At 44.6% G+C, this 20,687-nt stretch overlaps 2 protein-coding genes across 4 annotated transcripts in view; one reads left to right on the top strand and one right to left on the bottom strand.

The window, feature by feature from the left end:
- The window catches only part of arhgef25a (Rho guanine nucleotide exchange factor (GEF) 25a), an 86,991-nt gene extending 84,848 nt beyond the window's left edge, over positions 1–2,143 (bottom strand). For all 3 annotated transcript variants that reach the window (XM_080764772.1, XM_080764773.1, XM_080764774.1), the window contains exon 1: positions 1,404–2,143. In XM_080764772.1, coding sequence (XP_080620898.1) covers positions 1,404–1,499 — 96 coding nt within the window. In that variant the 5' untranslated portion in view covers positions 1,500–2,143. The remainder of the gene's footprint in view (positions 1–1,403) is intronic.
- Positions 2,144–10,093: 7,950 nt separating this feature from the next.
- On the top strand, positions 10,094–19,444 carry ankrd33aa (ankyrin repeat domain 33Aa). The gene is made up of 5 exons (XM_080764922.1): positions 10,094–10,577; positions 14,150–14,509; positions 15,802–15,931; positions 16,276–16,416; positions 17,782–19,444. Exons 2-5 carry the CDS (start codon positions 14,246–14,248, stop codon positions 18,543–18,545), a joined length of 1,299 nt encoding a protein of 432 aa, XP_080621048.1. The 5' UTR covers positions 10,094–10,577; positions 14,150–14,245; the 3' UTR covers positions 18,546–19,444.
- The last annotated feature ends 1,243 nt before the right edge of the window (positions 19,445–20,687 follow it).

The raw sequence follows: 20,687 nt of genomic DNA, 5'->3' as shown, positions 1-20,687 counted from the left end.
TGGAAGTATTCAAAGTAAAATGGAATTTAAATTGGATCAAATACTAAACAATGTTACAAAATAATTTAAAGAGCTGAGCTAGCAACCAGCCATGTTTTGAGGAATTTGCCGACTTTTTTATGCGTTGCCCAAAATGAGTCGTCGACTGTGCAATTTGGAGTCTGATATAAGCCATCAGGTTCCATGATGTAAACTGCCGTCATCTCACAGAAGAGACCTACAGCATGTGTTTTCAGACGTGTCTGCCTGGACAGGGAGAGGGGAAAAGGGCGAGAGAGAGAGAGCGGGAATGAGCTATAAAATTGCAGAGTATCAGCGAGGCGTTGTAGGCCTCTTCATGAGTGCAGTTTGTTTATGCCGAGATGTCTTAATCACTGCTCCTCCGTTTCCTGTACTGTTGCCGCTTCCAGAGAAACATCCAAGATTCCTCCCAAGGGCAGAAGAGACCCATGCAGAAAACGTTTTGTTTTTCAATTTCTCTCTAAATCTCTCTCTAAATCTAACCTCACTTTTCAGGTTGACGGGAGAGTTATGCCGATAATGTGAGTTGAAGGCTCCGTTTTTAGACCCACACCCTGGACATCTGAGGTCAGGATATGGGCTTGTACGCAGCAGTGACAGCAATTATGTCAGATGTAGATATGGACTATGGTTATCCCTGTTAGGATTCCTGGACGCAGTTAAAATAGCTTCTGACATCAGGTTTAGGTCAGTGGTTGTCCGGGGACAGCCATGGGTCCTGGAGGGGGTCCCAGGGGTTCCTCGACTAAATCAGTTAGATAGCATCAAAATCTGTTTACAACTGTAACCCTACCCTATACATCAGCTATTGTCCCTGGGGGGTCCCCGAAACTTCCAGACCCAAAGGAACGCACCCAGGGTATATGTGTGTGTGTGTGTGTGTGTGTGTGTGTGTGTGTGTGTGTGTGTGTGTGTGTTAGGCTGCGCAACAGCCACCCACAGACACACAAAGCTGCGTATAAGGAAGTGGTTGCACCACTTAATTAAAACCACAAATCTTGTACAACATATTTTCAGATGGGGGTTCGAGGCCAAATGCATGTTTATGTCCAAAAAGTATATTTTCCCCCACAAAAACACAAACACTCGTGCACACACACACACACGCACATACTGTATATGAAATGTTGGTTGTAGTAAAGCCATCCGCCTTGCAGCATCATCTCCCAACGCATTTCAGATTTTTCCAAACGAGCGAATCAATCGGAGTATGTCCATGTGTCGACGGGGCCCCCAAACTCCCTCGCCACCCACCTCCCTGTCGGTTTGAATGTCAACGCATGGCAAGCTTTCACATAAAACCGGCTCCCGCTGTGTGTATACATACAAACAAACACGCCTACTACAACACGCCTGAGCCAGCAACAGCACACAGGACTCACCCACTGTTGCTTGGGCATGGCCAGGGAGGTCAGCATGTCAGCCATGGCTCCCAACATCTGGTCAGTGTGCCCCTTGTTCTTCTGCAGAGCCTTCATTCTCCCACACAAAGCTCCCTGCTGTATAGCCTCCTTCAAGATCTCACACTTTCACTCAATCTCTCTCTCTCTCTCTCTCTCTCTCTCCTCCTGGAAACTCCACTGCTGTTATGATGAGTGTGACTCAAGTCTCCTCCTCTCTCCCTCTCTGTCTTTCGCTGTCCTTCTGTTTTCACCTCTCACTGTGCCAGAGTGTGGGAGTTGAGTCGCCGTAGCCTGTCTGTCTTGTTGTGCACTGACCCGCAGGAACGCTCATGCACATGAATAATGATCCTTGAAGGGGAGAACATGTTTTTGTCTGGACAAGGAGGAGGGTGGGGGGGCTGGAGGACTCAGGAGGAGTGTGTTTGTGTGTGTTGGGGGGTATGCCTTGGCAGGATCCCTCTCCTCCCTGTCTCCCTCTCCGCTCCTCTCTGTCTCTGTCCCTCCCCTCCTTATGGACAGACAGACAGGTGGCCTGGCACACGTTATGTCTTTACAAATCTTGCGTGGTCCTGTGAATTATGTCCTCTTCCAACTTACGCTTCTGAGAATATTCCCTTGTGTTTGGTTGAAGAAGTACGTTGAGCCACAGTGAGTGTCAGTCAGCTCCACGGTGTCAGCTCCATGCTGTGATATTGCCCTGCAGCCTTGCCGTCCTTCCCCTGAAGGCTGTAAAACTGCTTTGCGTTGACTTGAAGGGGCTGCCGACCAATCGCACCCTCTTCAAAATTCCGCCTTTTCTTCCTCTTCATTGGCTAGAGGGGAACACCACCCCCTCTCCCCCTGAACCTCTTCTCCTTTCCGTCCCCATCCATCCTCATATACCCCCGCTCTCACTTGTGGATTACCATTCAGACATCTTCATCCTTTTTTCTCCTCTCTCGTCTCCGGCGTCTTGGAATCTATTCTCTAATGTTACCGACACCCCTTGCTTGCTCCCTCTGGCTCCTTATCATGCCCCGGTCGGTCTCTGGCAGTGACACATGGTTTGGGTGAACTCATAAAGGGAGCAGGGCCGACCCAAATAAGGTATCAACACACACAACCCACAGAGCACAACTGCCTCCATTTAAAAGATACGGTTACACATTAACGTGTGACCGTACCTCATAAAGTGTACAAAGCGAACCGAGTGTACCAATAAGGGTAACACTGAGGATTTTATTGAGTACTGAAGTCCTTTAAGTACTGCAATCAAACCACGATTGTACTAGAATATAAAAATGTGAGGTTCTTGATGGCTAAAAAAGATGTGTGCAGCAAATACTCAGCCGGCAGACTTGGTACGGCAGTGGAGTGTGTCTCGAGTGTGCATGGAAAGATGACGCATGTGTGTGTGTGTGTGTGTGTGTGTGTGTGTGTGTGTGTGTGTGTGCGTGTGTGTGTGTGTGTGTGTGTATGTGTGTGTGTGTGTGTGTGTGTGTGTGTGTAGGCTTTATTCAGGCTTAGCATCGTAATGCTGGCAGACATTTGGCAGACACCAATACGTGAACAAAATTAGTAACCTTCAAACGTAGTCCATCATGATGGAGAGGGCTGCAACAAAACACCAACATCGATACAATCTAATTCAGTAGTCCTCAAACTTTTTCGTGTCAAGGGACCCAAAATTGATATATTTGACCGCAGACCAAATCTGAAAAGGTTTTGTGCCAGGGACTCCCAGGAGAGATGTGTGTAAAAAAATGACTTTCAAGATTTTTCAAAAATAGCAGATTGTTACGACTGGGGTCGTATACACTGACACGGAGCAAGACAGGAACGCCCAAAAACGTCACATCCGTTTTTTTTACCCAGGGCAGAATTTTCTATGGCTGCCAATGCAACGTTTTCCAATCCTTTCCAAAATCACATATGCGGACAAACATCTATGCCGATAATATCTAACTTGCGGAGGTAACGTGCCTTGTCCACGGGCAACAGATCTTTCAACGTATGGCATTGCAAATACGTTTGACAATCGCTACTCTGCGCAATATTGTTTTGGAAATGCCGCAAATTGCATTGCAGTGAACGAGAGCAAATCACAACTTACCCTGGGGTTGGTGACTCCACCCTGAATACGCGTTGTCGTGTCAGTGTATTCTGTGACATGACTCCTATTCTGTGACATGACTTTTGGTCCTGGTGGGAAGTGGTGTGCGCGCCCTGTGCAGCGCCCTGTGCAGCGCCCTGAGCATCGTCCCTGATGAAGGGAAGTGGTGTGCGCGCCCTGTGCAGCGCCCTGAGCATCGTCCCTGATGAAGGGAAGTGGTGTGCGCGCCCTGTGCAGCGCCCTGAGCATCGTCCCTGATGAAGATGGCACCGTGAGCCTGGGCGTGACTGGATGGATGCAGAGCGCGGTGGACAGCCAGCCGTCCATTGGAGGGGAGACTTCCAGCCGGCCATCCATTGGTGGGGGAAACTCGGGGGCAGCAATTGATTGGTGGAGAAGGCAGTCCAAACAGACATTTCAGTGGCTAACGAGGGTGCCCTTTCCCTACATAAGAGAGGAGCAGAAGAGAGTGCGGCATTTTATTTTTGTTAATAAATATATATTTGCTTTTTCACCCGTAACCCTTGTTTGAGTGGCTGCTTGGGAATTGGGGAAGGCGGGAGTGTAAATAAGTCCGTTTGATGAGGGCTACAGTAGGTGCACAGAAAATTGACATACCAAAAATTCTCCATTATTGCCAAAGATTTATTTAACAAAAATATAACTCCAAAAATGAAAACAACAAACTTACATGATATATGCTTAAATTCAAGCACCCAGTCTGGACGTTACTAGTCCTAACACTGTCTTAGGGCAGAGCTTCCCGCATTATGCCCACTCTCTCCATGTCTCACCATGATGGACTGACTACATGAAGTCCAACTCAGGCCTCTCCCTAGTGGCCCATACCAACTGTCTAAAGACAGGTTTCCCCAAAGCATTCACTTACCCCACTAGTGAACATGTAACCTAGAAACATTTACAGACATTTACAGCATAATTGTCAATCCTAAAATGATTAACAAACCAGGTTTTAAATAACCCGTCCCGTTGCAATCATATTAAATAATATGTATTGCCAGACCCAGGCACCCCTGCAACATGGTGCAACCCAATTGAACCCTCCACCTATAAAAGGAGCAGTGGATGCAGTAGTGACTCTTTTGTGAAACTTTGACCAGGAAATGAGGATGGTGTGAGTAGTGGGTGTTTGACAACATAGTAATGGTAACTTAAACTGTTTGACCAACCAATTGTCTGTCCAAATGATTAAATGAAATGAACGAAATATGTATATAAAACTGTAGAACAAGCCAAGATCAACTGATTGCTAACTTTAGCCGGCATAGTTATAGCAAACAGTGTGTGATAATGACCATTGACTGGAATGTGGGAATATTGAGTGTGAAATGAGGTTATGATAAACAGAAAATGACATACAATTACACATGTGTGGCTCAAGAGGAAATGTCTATCACAGTGGCTGCTTGGGAGTTGGGGAAGGCGGGAGCGTCATATTTTATGCCGTGTATCAGACCCCCTAGACTGGTGCATAACACAGATGAACAAGCACGGCACGGAGTGAGCATGCATATCTGCTATTTTTGAGGGTATGCGTGTGACATCATCATCAAACCCGGAAGTTATGCTGGAATGCCTACTGACTGGCAAAAAACTACTTTCTGGCGTTGACAGCCCATGCATCCAAACAGAAAAGTCCTATCTGATTGCATTAAACAACGTTAAACAATGTTAAACTCACTTTGCATGTTGCTTTGCCACTCGATGTGCCATTCACTTTAAGCATGCGCATACCCTCTATAGCCAACATATAAAATATGGATAAAAGGGTAAAATGATTATGAATCACCAATTTTGCTGGGGGGTTCCCTGGATCCCACTTTGAGAACCACTGGCCTAAAACCATCAAGCTCAGAATAGCACTGTTCTTTTGCTCTGTATCCTATAACCACCAACCAATGAATGGGAACACACCACATGGGTCAGTCAAAGGGCAATCCAGCATAATTGATCACATGATCATTTTCTGGCCATGAGCTGTCCATCAACCCACCACCACCCCCCTGCCCAATCCATTTTTGTGCCGATTGCAGGTGTGTGTGTGTGAGTGTGTGCATATGGGATTGTGACAGTCGATTAATCTCTTTTGACAAGATCCCCTCTGGAGAGCATATTAGAGCATCGTTGTTCATTCCTTATTCACCTGCCGTGGAGTCGCTCAGTCACCCCCCCCCCCCCCCCCACCCGTCCACACACACGTGCGCACGTGTACACACTTATTCACCCCCGTCCTCCCTGCTGCGGCTTGCGTGATCAGAGTTGGGTGTGCTTCTACCGGCAGCAGTAGGTCTCTCATTCCTCGTGGTTAATGGAGGCCGGAGATGTACGGACTGTTCAGGATAAGAAACTAAAGAGTTCTGCTTCACTGCCACAGAGCCCAGTATAACGCTGCAGAGGCCAGAGCCAAGCACTATTAAGACCCATCCTGGAAAAGACTCTGCCAGGGAGCTAATATTAGCTCAGCCCTTCTTGGCTTCTTTAGAATCAGTTTGCTGGCTAAACTTAGCCCCCTACTCCCCCAGACCTCTACTTCCTCTTCGTTGACCACAGCTGGGTATTGTGGTGGTTTACGGGTGATTTATGCTTTGTCGCACGCCACTGTAAAATAAGTTAAATAATCGATCTAAAAGCTCACACCGCCGTTGCGATGCAATGCATTGTGAGCTTGTAGCTCTGCTTTTTCTTGCGGTGCGCAACACCGCTGCGTAACTAAGTGGGCTATAAATCAAACATACGGGTGAATGAACTGGGTCCAGCAACCAGTCCGCGTCTTGCAATACTTTCATGCAAAAGGGTCCCAGAATAGATTCTAATTTATTTTCTCAATGACTAGATAATAACTGTGGTAAGGGAACTCTGGGTAACTTGAGTATCAAGGTTCTGGGAAGTGTTCTTTCATTGCCTATCAAAATAGAATAATAAAAAAAATAAAAGAATAAATCTATCTCGGGTTTTCAACAGGCGGCCAGCATAATGGCAACAGATATTTTGGGAAGATAAACACAGCAAACTGTGGGGAGTTTGTTGTGTGAGCTGTGCTGCCCTCCACTGGTTCAGCGGCTAGAGCAGCTTCTCTGCGAAAATAAACAGTTTGTACTTTGTACAAGTCACAGTGTAAGGAGACGTACCCGTACGTCCGTCATTTGTCTTGCACAGCAAGTTTAGATGTAGTATAGTGAATCTCCTAGTCTGTGCTCTTCTTCTTTCCCATCCTTGCCCTCTCTCCGCGTGCAAAGCCAACTTCCCTTTCCTCAGTCTCACTTCCTCTCAACCTCACTCCTGTTGTCAGCCTCTCGTAAGACATGTCACTTCCATCTCGGTGTGCTTTGTTTCGCATCTTCCTGTATAGCGCAGATGGATGCCCGCTATCAAACCATTTTAGAACAAGTCCGTAATGATGAGTCAACATCCCTTTTTTTACTAGCTTTTCCTTCTTCTTTTGTCCTAAAATAGGTCCATTTTACTGAATGGGGCAGCTAATATCATACATTAGAACTGACTGTACAATACATACAGCCTGTGGTCTCGGGTAGGCAGCTAAATGATATAGAGATAACCAAATGGACCCCATTACATCATTAAAGGGGAATACCACCCTATTTACACTGGAGATCTGGTTTAAAATAGTAAAAAAATATATAAGTTAGAAGAGGATATAAAGATTTTAAAATGGATGGCATTTGATAGTTCATTTAAACCTGCAGGGTATGATAAGGAATTTAAAATATGGAGTAATAGAGGAATGACGGCATGGTGTGTTTTGGAGAAAAATGGGGCATTGGAGTTTCACAGATTTGAGTGTTAAATACATGTTGGATAAACATGATTTCTTCAGGTATTTGCAACTAAGGGATTATTACACTAAGGAAGTCAAAGGGAGGGAAGTGAATGTTACTGTCCAAATCATTAAAAATATATACAAGGGGAAAAAGATTTGAATTATATCAGCAATATACAACTCTGATTAGTGGCAGTCATTCAACGGAATTCATTAAAAATACATGGGAAGCAGAACTAAACATAGAAATTACAGAAAAAGATTGGACGCATATGTGGAGAATGCACCATTCAACTACCAATTCACGGATATGGAGGGAATTCTCTTGTAAAAACCTATGCAGATTTTTTATAACACCAAAAATCAAGAGTAAGCAGCTGAAGCAACAGATACAATGTTGGAGAGGTTGTGGAGATGCGCAAAAAAAGGGGAATACCACTCATTTTCAACATTTTACTAAGTAATAATTATACCTTTGAGAAAAACTCATAACATTATGAAGTACATCTCAGTGACATCACAAAGATGTACTTCATAATGTTACTGATTTCTTTCAGACCTCCTGTTCTAGGCAACACAGAATGGGGGAACATTTTATTATTTCCAAACAACTGGAAATGTTGAAAATGAGTGGTATTCCCCTTTAACTCTTGAGAGTGTAAAATGAAACCAAATGGACGAGGGTCCATTTGGTTTCATTTTACGCTCTCACTAGTTAAATTTTTGTTAGATTTAGAATCCAAATAGTAAATTTGCTGAACAAAAGATACAGTGAAAAGGCTATTTGCAGAGAAGAGAATACAACGTTTCGACCCACATCAACACAGCATGGAATTATAGAAAATATTCAAAGTTTTGGGGCTGAGAGGCTAAATCTCATCAAAGGGGGGTCTGTGGCTCAAACATCAATTAAATAATGGGCCTTGATATGAAAAAGGTTGAAAACCACTGCATACAGCAAAGCAGAATTATCTTTAATATAAGCATTTGGTTGGTGGTATTTGATTGGATTGAACCTCGTGCATCTGGGTGACGCAGAGGTCAAACCCTCACCACCATAGACACTTGATAGGTCAACTGATCAGGGGCTCCTCAAGGTTTCACATACTACGTTTAAGTTCCTAGGTTCGATTCCCGCTGGGGACGCTGTGGGCATGTTCTCTCCTCCACGTCATCAGTGCCCATACCCGAGGTGGGGTTGGCAAAAGGGCCTTTCTGTGTGGAGTTTGCATGTTCTCCCCGTGTCTCCTAGGGCAAGTATCCTCACAAAAAGCATGCAGTAATCCTAGTCTCTAAACTACCTCCCCCTGGCCAGCCGAGGCGCCTGATGTAAGGGAAAGGAACTGGTCGGAATAACGTGTTAACGTCCTGACGTGCTACGTCCTGACGGGGAAACTCGCTGCCCCCCCCCCAGGTTGGCAGAGGAAGTGTAGCGCCAGGGATTACATTAGAGAATTGACACTTCTGTGTTGCAAAATCGTGGGATAAAAATGAGAGAAAGCTAAGCTTAAGTCAAAAGGTCACCGCTCCAAACCTGTGGAACAACCTAACCTAGCCTTAACTATTAGGTCTGCACCCTCATTGGACACTTTTAAAAGGACTTTTAATCCTTACCTGAAAATTGGTTGGACTTTTTTTTTACTGGCTTACTTGATGCCTTCATTTTGAAGCCTTTATTTATGTATGGTTCCCTTACTCTTTGTGTTTTCTGATGTTTTTATAAGCTTGATGTGTTGTGTAATATGTGAAGTTTTTATATTGTGCAATGTGTAATTAGTTTTTTGCACTTTGGTTGTTTTTAAATATGACTTGAACATAGGCTCTGGTTCATTTCCTGGGAACAGCCCGGTAGGTGTCTCCAGCTTGGCTGAATGGCTGCTTTTTACACGTGTGTGTGTGTGTGTGTGTGTGTGTGCGCACGCACGCACGCACGTACACACACACGTGCTCTCTGTGCTATAGTTTGTCCATGTAACTATATTTAGAGGTTCAGCCGAGGCTACTGGGTCTTATCGACGCTAATGTATTTACTGTTGGTGTGTTTTTAAACAGGCTCAGATCGTCTCCAGATACTATACCTGGCCATTGCTATTTTCGAACGTGTAAGACACTGACTTGTAACTATATACTATCAGAGCGCAAGACACACATCTGCAACTACTGTTGTTCTCCATTTTGTCACAGGGGGGCAGGACACTTCCCCTTAATGGACAGGGGAGGAGGTATTATATAACACTGAAAGTAACACAAACATGCCTCTCATTATGAACTCTTCCAGAGCTGTTCACTAGGCACAATTCTTGGTCGATTCTGTAAAGGCTTGTTTTAAAGTCGGTCATGTAAGCATGCTACTTCTGTTTGTGTGCAGTGTCTTGTGTGTGAGTACTGTGTGCGTTTGCACTGTGTTGTGCACACATGTTTTCAAGCATGGGTCGGCATGAATATGCATGTGTGCGTCAAGGCTTCCCTGGCTTAGTGTTACTGTAACAGCAGGGTTAGTTTGTTGTCCCTGCAAATGTATTTTCCATGGAACACAAAGTCAAGGCTTTAGTCCCCATCACACAAACACTATACTATTCAGCCACAGACGGGACAGGAGGCCCTTGTTCCCACAACAGATTGAGGAGTGGACCCATATCTCGTGTGAATCAATCAGAGCGCTCATCTTTGGACAGACTTGTTCTGACACACCAACGGAACAGATGGCGAAACAGGCAGCAAAAGATAGAACGCGAGAGAGAATTGGGGATGGACAGAGCGCGAGAGAGAATTGGGGATGGACAGCTATGCTGATACAGAAGTAAGACAGAAGCAGAGAGAAAGAGAAAGCGAGAGAAAGAGACACGCAGAGAGAGAGAGATCAGTAAAGACTACATCAACAGACTGCAAGGAGCGCAATGCTGGCTGCTGGCTGTTTATGCCTCTTTAATCCTCAAATCTCCTGTAATCGGGATGAGAGGTAGAGAGCATGCTGCCTGACTTAGGAGCAGCTAGGCGTCTATGTTGGGACCTGGGAGGATTGCGGGCCGATCTGGCAGCCTAAGTGGCCAGGAGGAGAGAATGGAGGGAGGGGGCAAGCAAGAGTGGGGATCAGCTTTGGGAACGTAGCCAGTTTCTACTACGAGCGCAGCAGAGAAGAGGATGACCAACAATCACACTGATGCTTTAACCTCCAAGACTGGGATTTATTCTTAAGAAAAGAAAGACAGAAAAAGGAAGAGGAAAGAGGACAACCCCCTGACTGCACTCCTACCTTTCCAGGGTGAGATACTGGTGGCATGGGCGGTGTTTAATTCTAATGACACATTAGTCTTTACTTAGATGTCATTCTGTGTTCTCGCCGGTGGGCATTCACCCTGGTAGCATACAATTCTGTTGTGTTTGTAAATGTGTAACTTGGGCCCACACATATACCTTAGAGATAAACCACAGAGAGCATACTCTTGATACTTCAGAGTTCAGAGAGAGGAAGTTGCCCCGAGCTCAGATAGTTGTCTGATGTTGCTCAGTGGGAGTGCACGGAACAATGGCAGACTAAAAGCGAAGGAGTCTCGCATGTTTGTGCAACAGGAGGAGGGAGGGGGGGGGGGGGGGGGGGGGGGGGGTCAGCAGTTTATGAGATAGCAATCTGCATTCTTCTGAAAGGAACAAGCTGGAATGAAAACATAGCCTTTGTGAGATTAAAGGGGTAGAACATTGAAATCATAACAGTTGCAATGACTCCAGGTAGGTATGTATTAGACACTGTAGGTGTCCAATTCATAGAGGTTAAGCCAATGCTACAATGTGATTATGTGTGTTTTTTTGTCCACTTAGTGGTTGTAAAAGCTGCACTAGCCTATATGTAGTGGCTGCTTGCTCAGGGGACAACTGAATCTTGACCTTCAGGTCAATAATCGTGTCAGGTCCTGTTTCTAGGTGAGACATAGCGTCGGAAACCCAGACGTTTTATTAGGTGAGACATGACCTTTGACACAATTTAAATGTCTCAATAGAAGAACAAGGAGACAAAATACAACCACCCCAATGTATAAGTTATATTGCATTAACTTACTCTACTGTACAGATTGGACAAAATTACATTTCATCCATCTTCTATCTAAAAATGCACCAAGTCTCTGTGGCCCCTTTTCCACCTCCATTTTTAAATATGCAAATGAGGCATTATGTAGGATGCAAAATACTACTGTGTAAGGGTTATCATGTATTAATTTACTTGTATTGATCCTATAAACAATTTAATATAGGTCTAGTTTTTCCCACCAATTTTGGAGCTCTGGCTCATGGACTAAGAACCACAAAGAACTGAACCGGTTCCCATTGGGAACCAACCGGTGGAAAGGGGGGTCTGTGTGTACGACTGTATACGTACGTGTGTGTATGTACGTCTGCAATCCACGTAACTCGAGAACCGTTCACCCCATCAAATTCGACACACACGTTCCACACCACCACAGGGAGGGAAGTGCCCGGCCTTGAGCCAGAACCAGCACAAAAGCCTCTGCCCAGGCTCTGGACAGGGCCCAAATTAGCCAACTGATCACACCTGATCACCCCTAGATCTCCATATATGGAGCTGGCCTGTTCTGACATCACAATGGTGTTCTGACATCAGCATAGACTCCGTATTTGGACATGCCTGACAAATAACTCCATATATAGACACAGAAATTAATCACTGGGTGGGGCATGCATTTCCAGCTTAAATCGTTCCAAGTAGGCCAGTGTCCAACGGGCACCGCTCCAGTTCATTCAGGTCAAGTCAGACTTGTGTGAAGTGAGGGGTGTCCACTGTGGCTGCCACAGCTTAAAGCATGTTAGTGAACATTAAAAGTCCATAGATCTTGCAATGGGTCTGGTCTACAAGATTCGATACACTACCAAGATACCCATGTACCCATGTCTAAACGAAGTCCACACCCACCACAACACCAGAGAGAGTTCAACAAACCATGTGCAACCCAGGCACAAACAAGGGACTTGTCACGATCGGCAGGAGACAGAACCCAAGCGCAGAGCCACAAGCAGAGAGTTCAGATTAACTTATTTATTAAGTCCAAAACACGGGTAAAGCTTACAACAAAAATACAAAGAGCAGCAAGCAGGAAACTCAAGGACGCAAAAGCTAAACTTGTTTAAACTCAAAACAGGGTTGCAAAACAGTTCAAAAAGCAAACCTTACATGAAGCCCAAGTTGTAATGTCCAAAATACCAAAATCTCTGAGACACACGAAGAAGACAGGACTGCACGGAACATCTGAGGAACAGAATGTATGTACTGGCAATGTTTGTGTGGAATGAGTCCAGTCTTATGGGGAGCAGGATGATTGGAGAAGTGTCCTCAGGTGTGAAAGGTGCATGGCACTGTGGGGATAGTGAGGGAGTGTGAGCAGGTGTGTGGACTGAGAGTTGGAATGTAAAGTGGGAGTGGTTGACATGGAGACATGGTCTGTAGGGCGCCAGACCATGACAGGACTAAATTCATGTAGCTCCTATGCCACCAAAATGTGGAACGCCCTACCTCATTAACCAATTAACTGCTTGTGACGGAACGTTCCGCCAGGTAGAATCCAACGTTCCATCAGATAAGCTTTATTATTGATTTCTTTCTTTGTTTTGGCCTTTCCTACTTTAGTGATCCTTGGCGGGTTCGCGCATCCGCAGTGCCGTTCACTTCTTGTATACAGGCGGATTAAAAATGAATAATAAATATTAAGTTTCAACACAAAAACTTGCGTCATAGCATGCGACACACTCGGCGCCGCGCCAGCCAGGTGTCTATTATAAACAAACCGGTGGGTGTGAGAGGCTGCTGCCTGCTACGCTACTATGGCTTCTACCGGGAGAAAAAGAAAGATAGCCGACGAAAACAGAGGATTTAACAGTTCGTGAACTTCAAACTCCACCACTGCTGCTAATTTCGTTGCAACCTGGGAGATAATAAAGTTTGGCAAGCTGCATTATAATGTGTAAAAATAGACAGATAGATTTTGAATTTATTTTTGGTCGATAATGGCTCTTTCAACATCTTGGGTTGCCGACCCCTGGCCTAGTTGGAGGGGCTAGTTACATAGAGCTGCTTTAAGCCAATTCTAGACAATGTGATTTTCCTTTAGCCATTCCTTGGAACACAATTTTCTTCCTTAGTAATGGATATCAATGCAGGTTTATGCGACTTGAAATGTTTGCTGAAGTCCTATTTTATACCACATTGTGCTGTACAGACAATGCAAACATGTGAATTGCACACAACTGCAGACTTGTGTAATGGTCAAATAATACCACAACAGATGCTCTAACCAGCCTGGCCTCCCAGTTCTACCAGGCAGCACCATATGGCCTCTCTCAGCCCATTACACTCAGCCAGCTATTTCACACACGAACACTTCATTCATAGAATTTCCATAGACTAAACTTTTTTATCTAATGAAAAATGAACGCTTATCAGTTATCGTGAAATTCATTCTTGAGGTAGACTGCACTTCTTCTCTCCCCCTGTTGCATAATGGGCTTACCTATAACCTAACCCGTCAATCATAGTTGCTCAGATCAGCCCCATTGACAGGAAGGCTGCCTCATCCTCTTATAGTCACCATGGTCTATTTAAAATGCTGACCTCAGAGTCAGCCACTATATGTTACTTTGATGGTTAGCTGCTCATCGCTAGATGAGTGTAATAATCTTTTAGGATAAAAGGAATATGGCCCATGGGTGGATACGATTAGGTCATCGTGCGCAACAATAATCAAATGTTTTCCCATGACTTTATGTGACTGATGTTTCTGTGACTGAAACCTGATCTCTGCTTTCTTGGTTGTTCACACATTGTGTCAGTGATGACACAGGTGTCTCTACAGAGGTTGGGGTTGGGGCGTGACAGGAGTCCCGTCTCCCAGCAGGTGTGATCTCTGGCCAGGGGGGAGAGGCCCCATGGCGGCCGCACGCCATGACCCCGTACTGGGCGCCGGCCCGTCCTACGACGACGACGACGACAACTCGCTGGATGACTCCGACTCGGGGAGCGTGCTTTCAGAGGACTCTGTGTTGCCCGACTATGAACGGTTAGAGAGGGTTGTGGGCACGGCTAATACCCTGTACGAGGCCTGCATCAGGAATGAAGCCTCAAGCCTGCGCAGGGTCCTGGAGAGAGGCGTCACCAGGGAAGAGGCCATGGAGCTGGACATCAATGGCAGGGTGAGAAACTAGACTGACATTCTACATTTTATTGAACTACTACATCCCCCCTCTGGTCATTGTTTTGTAATATTCAGTGGGGATGTGTTTCATTGGCGCTTCTGGTCAGACTAAATTAAACACTGATGTTTTTTATATACATTTATGTTTGATAATGTCACAGTTAACAATTACATTTAAAAGTCTATGTAGGCCTGGGTCTGCCTAGCTACCTAGGCTGATAATCCAGCCTGACAGCCTATCGTGGGTTCGATTCCCGTTCCCGACGGCCTTTGCTGTGTGACCTCCCCCCCAAAAAAATGTTAACCACACTAACCCTGATTTACCCTATTTTGGGAAGAATAGAGCAATTTGAGAAAATAGTCAATCTACAAGCTCACTATGCTATTGCAGTGAAACATGTGATCTTGTGGAGGGGTTGTTTTCACTGTGTCGAACAAGGATGTTTAGAAAGCTTTAAGTGGTTAAGATAATATCCCCATGGGCAGTTTTTGTTCTTTCAAATATTGAGGTCACAATGACATATCCCTGGCCTGGACGTCCAGATGGGGAGGCGTCTGGTAAAGTGCTCCTATGCCTCCATATTCCCCGCGGCGCCTCTGGCTTGGCCAGACGCCCCAACAAACACAATCAGCTGTGTTGTGTCCGTGCATGTCGCTGTACTAGCAGCTCCTTCATGTTGGTCAGGGTGCCTGTACTGTACTGCCCTCAGCAGGGAATGGAACTTACTGGGAGAGACTAGTAGTGTACCATTAGGAAACAACCCCAGTTCCCTCCACTGGAGGGCGCCAGACTGAGTTCATGTCTCAGCTTGATCTCCTGTCCAGTGTGTCTACATACACACACACACACACACACACCCCCACCCTTTAAGGTTCTCTCTGATTCCCATCCCTCTCCCTTCAACACATTTATTAGAAGTTATGAGCTTGTCGATCTGCTATTTTCAGTGAAAGCTTTCCCCACAGTAACAGAAAATATAGTATTGGTTCTGGGCCAATAAATGTCCTCTTATGGAGAAATGTGATCATTTGGTTCAAGTTTATTATTCAGTCAATTCTTCCCAACTCCACAACATGAGGTGAGGGAGACATGTTTACCATTTGTTTGTAAAAGAAAATCACACCCGTGTGAAATAAGGGGCGCTCTTATCATCATACATCATCTATTTTTTTAAGCCAAGTCCACGGTCCACGGTCAATAAATACAGTCCATTTGAATCCGCTATAACAATAGTGCACTGTAGCCTCGTCATGAAGGTCTTGTTTAGTTTCTAACTTTCTCTCAATCAGAATGGCCTGATGGTGTCTGTGAGCAAGGGCTTCGTAGACATCGTCGACGGGCTTCACACGTGTCCATTCATAGACGTCAACCACCAGGACAATGATGGCAACAGTGCCCTGATGATCGCTGCCCAGGCTGGTACGTTACAATCTACTAACTAGTAACTACATCATTGGTTCCCAAACCTTTTCAGCTGTGATTATGAATTAAGCACTAGTTAATAGTGAACAGCTTTTTTTTTTTTACTATATATTTCGTATATATTATTTTTTTATCTTTTTTTTTTATAATATTTTGAAATAATGAAGAAAAAATATATACTAGCAGCAACCCATAAAAATAGGTCCACGACACAAAAATGGGCCTCGCACATTTTCTGGGAAATACTGATCTATACCCACCACATAATCACATAATATCTAGCTCACCAAACTCATTCCAGTCAGCTGAGCTAAAGCATGCATCCTTTTCCCCCAACGCAGGATTCATCACCATTCTAAACTACCTCCTCAACTACTACCCTGAGGTGGACCTGGAGGTGAGAGATCCCCGTGGGATGACAGCACTCATCAAGGCCGGGCTACAGGGCCGCGAGGAATGCATGTCTGCCCTGCTAATGCATGGTAAGTGCTCAAGGTCGCCGTGTTCTGACTGGCAGAGACCATATCAGATTTTTGGCCTAACCGGATTGTAATCAGATATTTTTATTACAATACCGATACCATTTTTTCCTTTGCGAGTGCCTATCTGATCCGTAATAAAAAACTGTCTTGGACAGTGGTTCTCAAAGTGGGTCTCTCTGGGTTCCTTGTGGGGGTTAGAAATGGACCATTACAGTACAGGTCTGTAGTTATGGGGGGCCTTGAAATTAAAAAACCACTGATCGAGTACTACGACTAATAACGTGCAGCTACAAGTTAGTAAAATAATAATGTAAATAGTACAGTAAAGGCAGAGTGCAGACTGCAGCATTAACGGAAGCACTCAAAATAATACTAAATAATGTATTACTGTGTCAGAGGTTCCCAACCACTGGTACGTGTCGTGTACCTGTGTGGGTAAACAGGACATGTCCCACTGGTGCGAGAAGGGAATCCCACGTTTTCCCGACAGTGAATCTATAACCGTGCGTCACCAGGATCAATGATATACGGTCAATGACAATGATATAACATTATGTTGTGATACAATAATATAGCAGCGGGTAGCCTACTTGAGGCCAGTCAACTGTTTTGGTACGATGATGCACGACCACAACGCACCCTCACCCCCCCAGCCATGCCATTCCGCGAACTGTCAGCCGGTCCGTGGAAATAGAGAAGTTGGGGACCCCTGCTGTAAATGACATACTGTATCATCATGTGATACATTATGTGGTACAGGATCGGCATAGAGTAGACTACTAGACTGGTATACTCGCCATCATCGCCGATACCGATACATACTAACCAGGTTCATGAACCTACATTCCAAATATTGCAAATGCAAGTAAACTAAAAAAAACAACAATCTTGCCCCAGTCCGGTTGAAGGGATTGGTAGCTCTTTCCTATTCTTGTTTCAATTTTGTGGGACTGCAAACAGGTTATCACCGCAATCTAGCCTTATGTCCCCCCTTTTCCGCTCCCTCCATTGGCTCATAGTTGCTGCCTAGTTGCAGACTAAAAACACTGATGTTGGACTACAAAAAAAAAAAAAAAGGGAAAAAAGGAAAACAACCCTAACCACAAGCATGGCAGCAGCGCATGTTCCACCGCATGTCCGACTGTTTCCCGACTCATGTCGGTCCCTTGGTGTGTCTAATCTGCGTGTGCATCCTGAAAATAGTATGGGGGGGCGAGGGGAGACCCCTGGGGGACACCGGTCAGCAAGTATATAGGTTTTGGTTTAATTGGATAAGTGGCATCAACAGAGTTCAGATTTACAGTACATGAAGGAATATTCTTTTATTCCTTATTTTCTGTTCTGTTCTTCATATTTCATGTCCAGGTGCAGACTTAAATGCAATGGACCACGTCCGAGGGAGAGACATGAAGGAGTGGTGCCTTAAGACAGGAAGATACGAGACTCTGAATAGGATGCGGCGCATGCAAGCGCATCCTATCGCCCTGCAGTTCTGTGACAGCTACGTTCCAGAGTGGCCTGACCTGAAGCGTCTGGTTGCCAAAGCCACTGCCACCAAATCGGCCACCCAGAAGATCGCCCAGTGCTTAAGAGACAAGCTCTGCTTCACGCTACCTCACGACCCCGAAGACAACGGCGTGTTCGACCACATGGTACGAATCACCTCGAGCGTCCACAGCCCCCTGGTGGCCACCGGCTGCCATCCGCTCTGTCCGACAAGCCCCCCGGAGATCGGCAGGCGCAGACTGGCCGTTCCCGAGCTAATGGCAAAGCACAGCGCCAAGGAGTTGGAGGAGAGTTCTGTGAGCCACGCCTCTGTGTCTCTGATCTCCTGCTGCCAGCAGCCAGTGGCTCCTAGAGGAGGCTTCATGTCCCGGAAGAACGTCGTCTTCCCCTCCAGCCGTATCCCCAGGCTCGAGTTTACATGTGCTGCGGACCCGACGCCGAAGAAGGAGAAAAAGAACAAGCACAAGCTACCTGGCTACCTGGAGCCTCCCATCTGGAAGTATAAAGAAGATAAGCAGGAGAAGAAGAAGGAGAAGGCGAAGCTGGAACTGGAAAAGGAAGAGCAGGAGAAGAAAAGAAAGGAAGAAAGGAAGAAAAAAGTAAAAAAAAGTAAGAAAAAGTAATGGTATCTGTAATCCACAGAGAGAGAGAGAGTGGAAGTGGAGAGTGGAATCCATTTACATGGATTATAGGAGATGTGGGTCATATACAATACCTCCAGATTATGGAGGTCTCCGACATCTGAGATGAATACATTAATTCGCACTCTGGGATCCAAAAAAGAAACGGTAGTTGCTTGAACTTCACTGGGAACACTATGCTATTTTCCAGCATCTTCAGAAAGCCACGAACAATCATTTGGGTGTTGAGAATCTATTTGGACATGGATGTTCATCTAACTGTGGATTTGTAGATTTAATTATGTCCAAAAGTGAAACTCTTTTAAAGTGGACACCAGGGAATCTTTTTCTGGAAAGACAATGTTTCAGAGATCATGAACTCTACACAATTTTCCAGTAGAGTCATCATGGTATGTTCTCCAACATGCAATGAGACCTAAGCAATAGCCAATAAATAGTTAATTTCTTATGACTAATGACATTTAGTGAATAAATTAGATTCCAGGAATGGAGGCAAACTACCTCGATATTACAAACTGATAAAGGATTGTAATATCGCTCAAAACGGTGAACTGGCTTTTTGGCAGCAACCGTTTTTTTTTGTTTTTGTGAGGCTCAGATACATTTGCACTACAGAGAAATCGACTATATAACGGTATATAATGCAACCTCAACTTGCTCAGGACTGGGTTAATAACACAGGACATCAGTGTCAAGATGCTGTAAACCAGAAAATGAACACCCAAACTATGTAAAAAGGTTAATCTGCTGTGCAGTTTGCCTTGTACACACTGTGAAAGGTGACATCCATAGGAATCATCTAGTCGTGAATAATTACATATGATTAATATACAAATGTGACTCCAAGATATTTTAAATATCTCGCATGGAAACATTAAATGGAAAAGAAGTATACTAGAAAAATAAATAAAACATTTCCCTAACAACAGTCGATGTGGCTTGTGGTGATTTTTGTCTTTCGTGTAACTTTGATACTGTAGATTTACTTCCATAATAAAGTTACCATTTTGCTTTTTAGTGGAGGTCGTGAAGAGTACTTGAAGCATGACATGGGAGGGCAAATGACCATGGCTTAAAATATTGCCATGTGTCCTCACATAATGAGTCATTTCACCTTGGGTCAAAAGAGATATAATAGAATAGACATCAATGTGTCAGAACTATGACATAAGACGTGAATACATTATGCATGCAGTAATACATTTTCATTACTTGGATTATCTAATGCAAATACTAATAATAGAAAAACTGCATTTTAAAGATTGTAACAGGGTGGTGCCAGTGGGTAATGTATCCCTCTTATCACGATAGTACACATGTAAAAGAACGCCTGACAACCTTTAAGCTCGTTCATGTTGGGCTTATTATGAAGAAAATGTTTTCAGTATTTCAGTACTATGCTTACCTTTCAACAAAGTCTCACAAATCAATTCATCTCTTACTACACTGCAGGTAAAGGTATGGGCAACATATAAGGGACAACATCAGATATTTAGTATTTACATTACTAGTCCATATCTAGACAAAAGTTGCTTTTGAAAGAAACAATTACTGTAGTTCGGTGAGGGAGAGAGAGGAGAGTTGAGAGATATACTTGCAATGCTTTAGAAGTACCTCAACTGTTAACAGTGTTAAGTGTGGGTGTGGCTGAACCACCTGCAATCATGCCCACAGTATTTAAGCCCCAGTTTCACTGCAATCCTTCAGATTGTCTTGTGATATTCCAAGCACCCTTCCAAGCACATTTCAAGCCTTGCTCACGTTTTTGCCTTTCTGATATCTGTTTTGCTTTTTCTAGACCACGATTTTGTCAAGCCCTTGCCGGTACTTCTGCCCTCACTGACTGCCCTTGGATTCGCCCTTTGCATTCCACTGTTTTTGATTTTTGCCTACCCCTCATTTTTGTGAATTAAAAACCGTTTCAGTGGCTTTTTGTGTCTGCTTTTTGAGTCCTTTCCACGGATATAAGTATTCTTGTGTTCAAGTATTCAAGTATTCTTGTATTTATTTTGTTTACACGGAGCTTGTGTGAGTTTACCAAGGTACACTTCCACGGCCTCCTTCCACACCTGACATAAACTGTTATTCACTGTTCAACGTTTTCTGAACTTTGGGGGCAGACAG

Source organism: Protomyctophum bolini (genome assembly GCF_963924005.1).
Source record: "Protomyctophum bolini genome assembly, chromosome: 5".
Lineage (NCBI taxonomy): Eukaryota > Metazoa > Chordata > Actinopteri > Myctophiformes > Myctophidae > Protomyctophum > Protomyctophum bolini.
This window is presented reverse-complemented; position numbering and strand designations above follow the sequence as displayed.

Coding starts and splice junctions, on each gene's coding strand:
- ankrd33aa (XM_080764922.1), top strand. CDS start 14,246: ATGGCGGCCGCACGCCATGACCCCGTACTGGGCGCCGGCCCGTCCTAC. Junction 15,932..16,275: donor GATGATCGCTGCCCAGGCTG/GTACGTTACAAT, acceptor CCCCCAACGCAG/GATTCATCACCATTCTAAAC. Junction 16,417..17,781: donor GTCTGCCCTGCTAATGCATG/GTAAGTGCTCAA, acceptor TTTCATGTCCAG/GTGCAGACTTAAATGCAATG.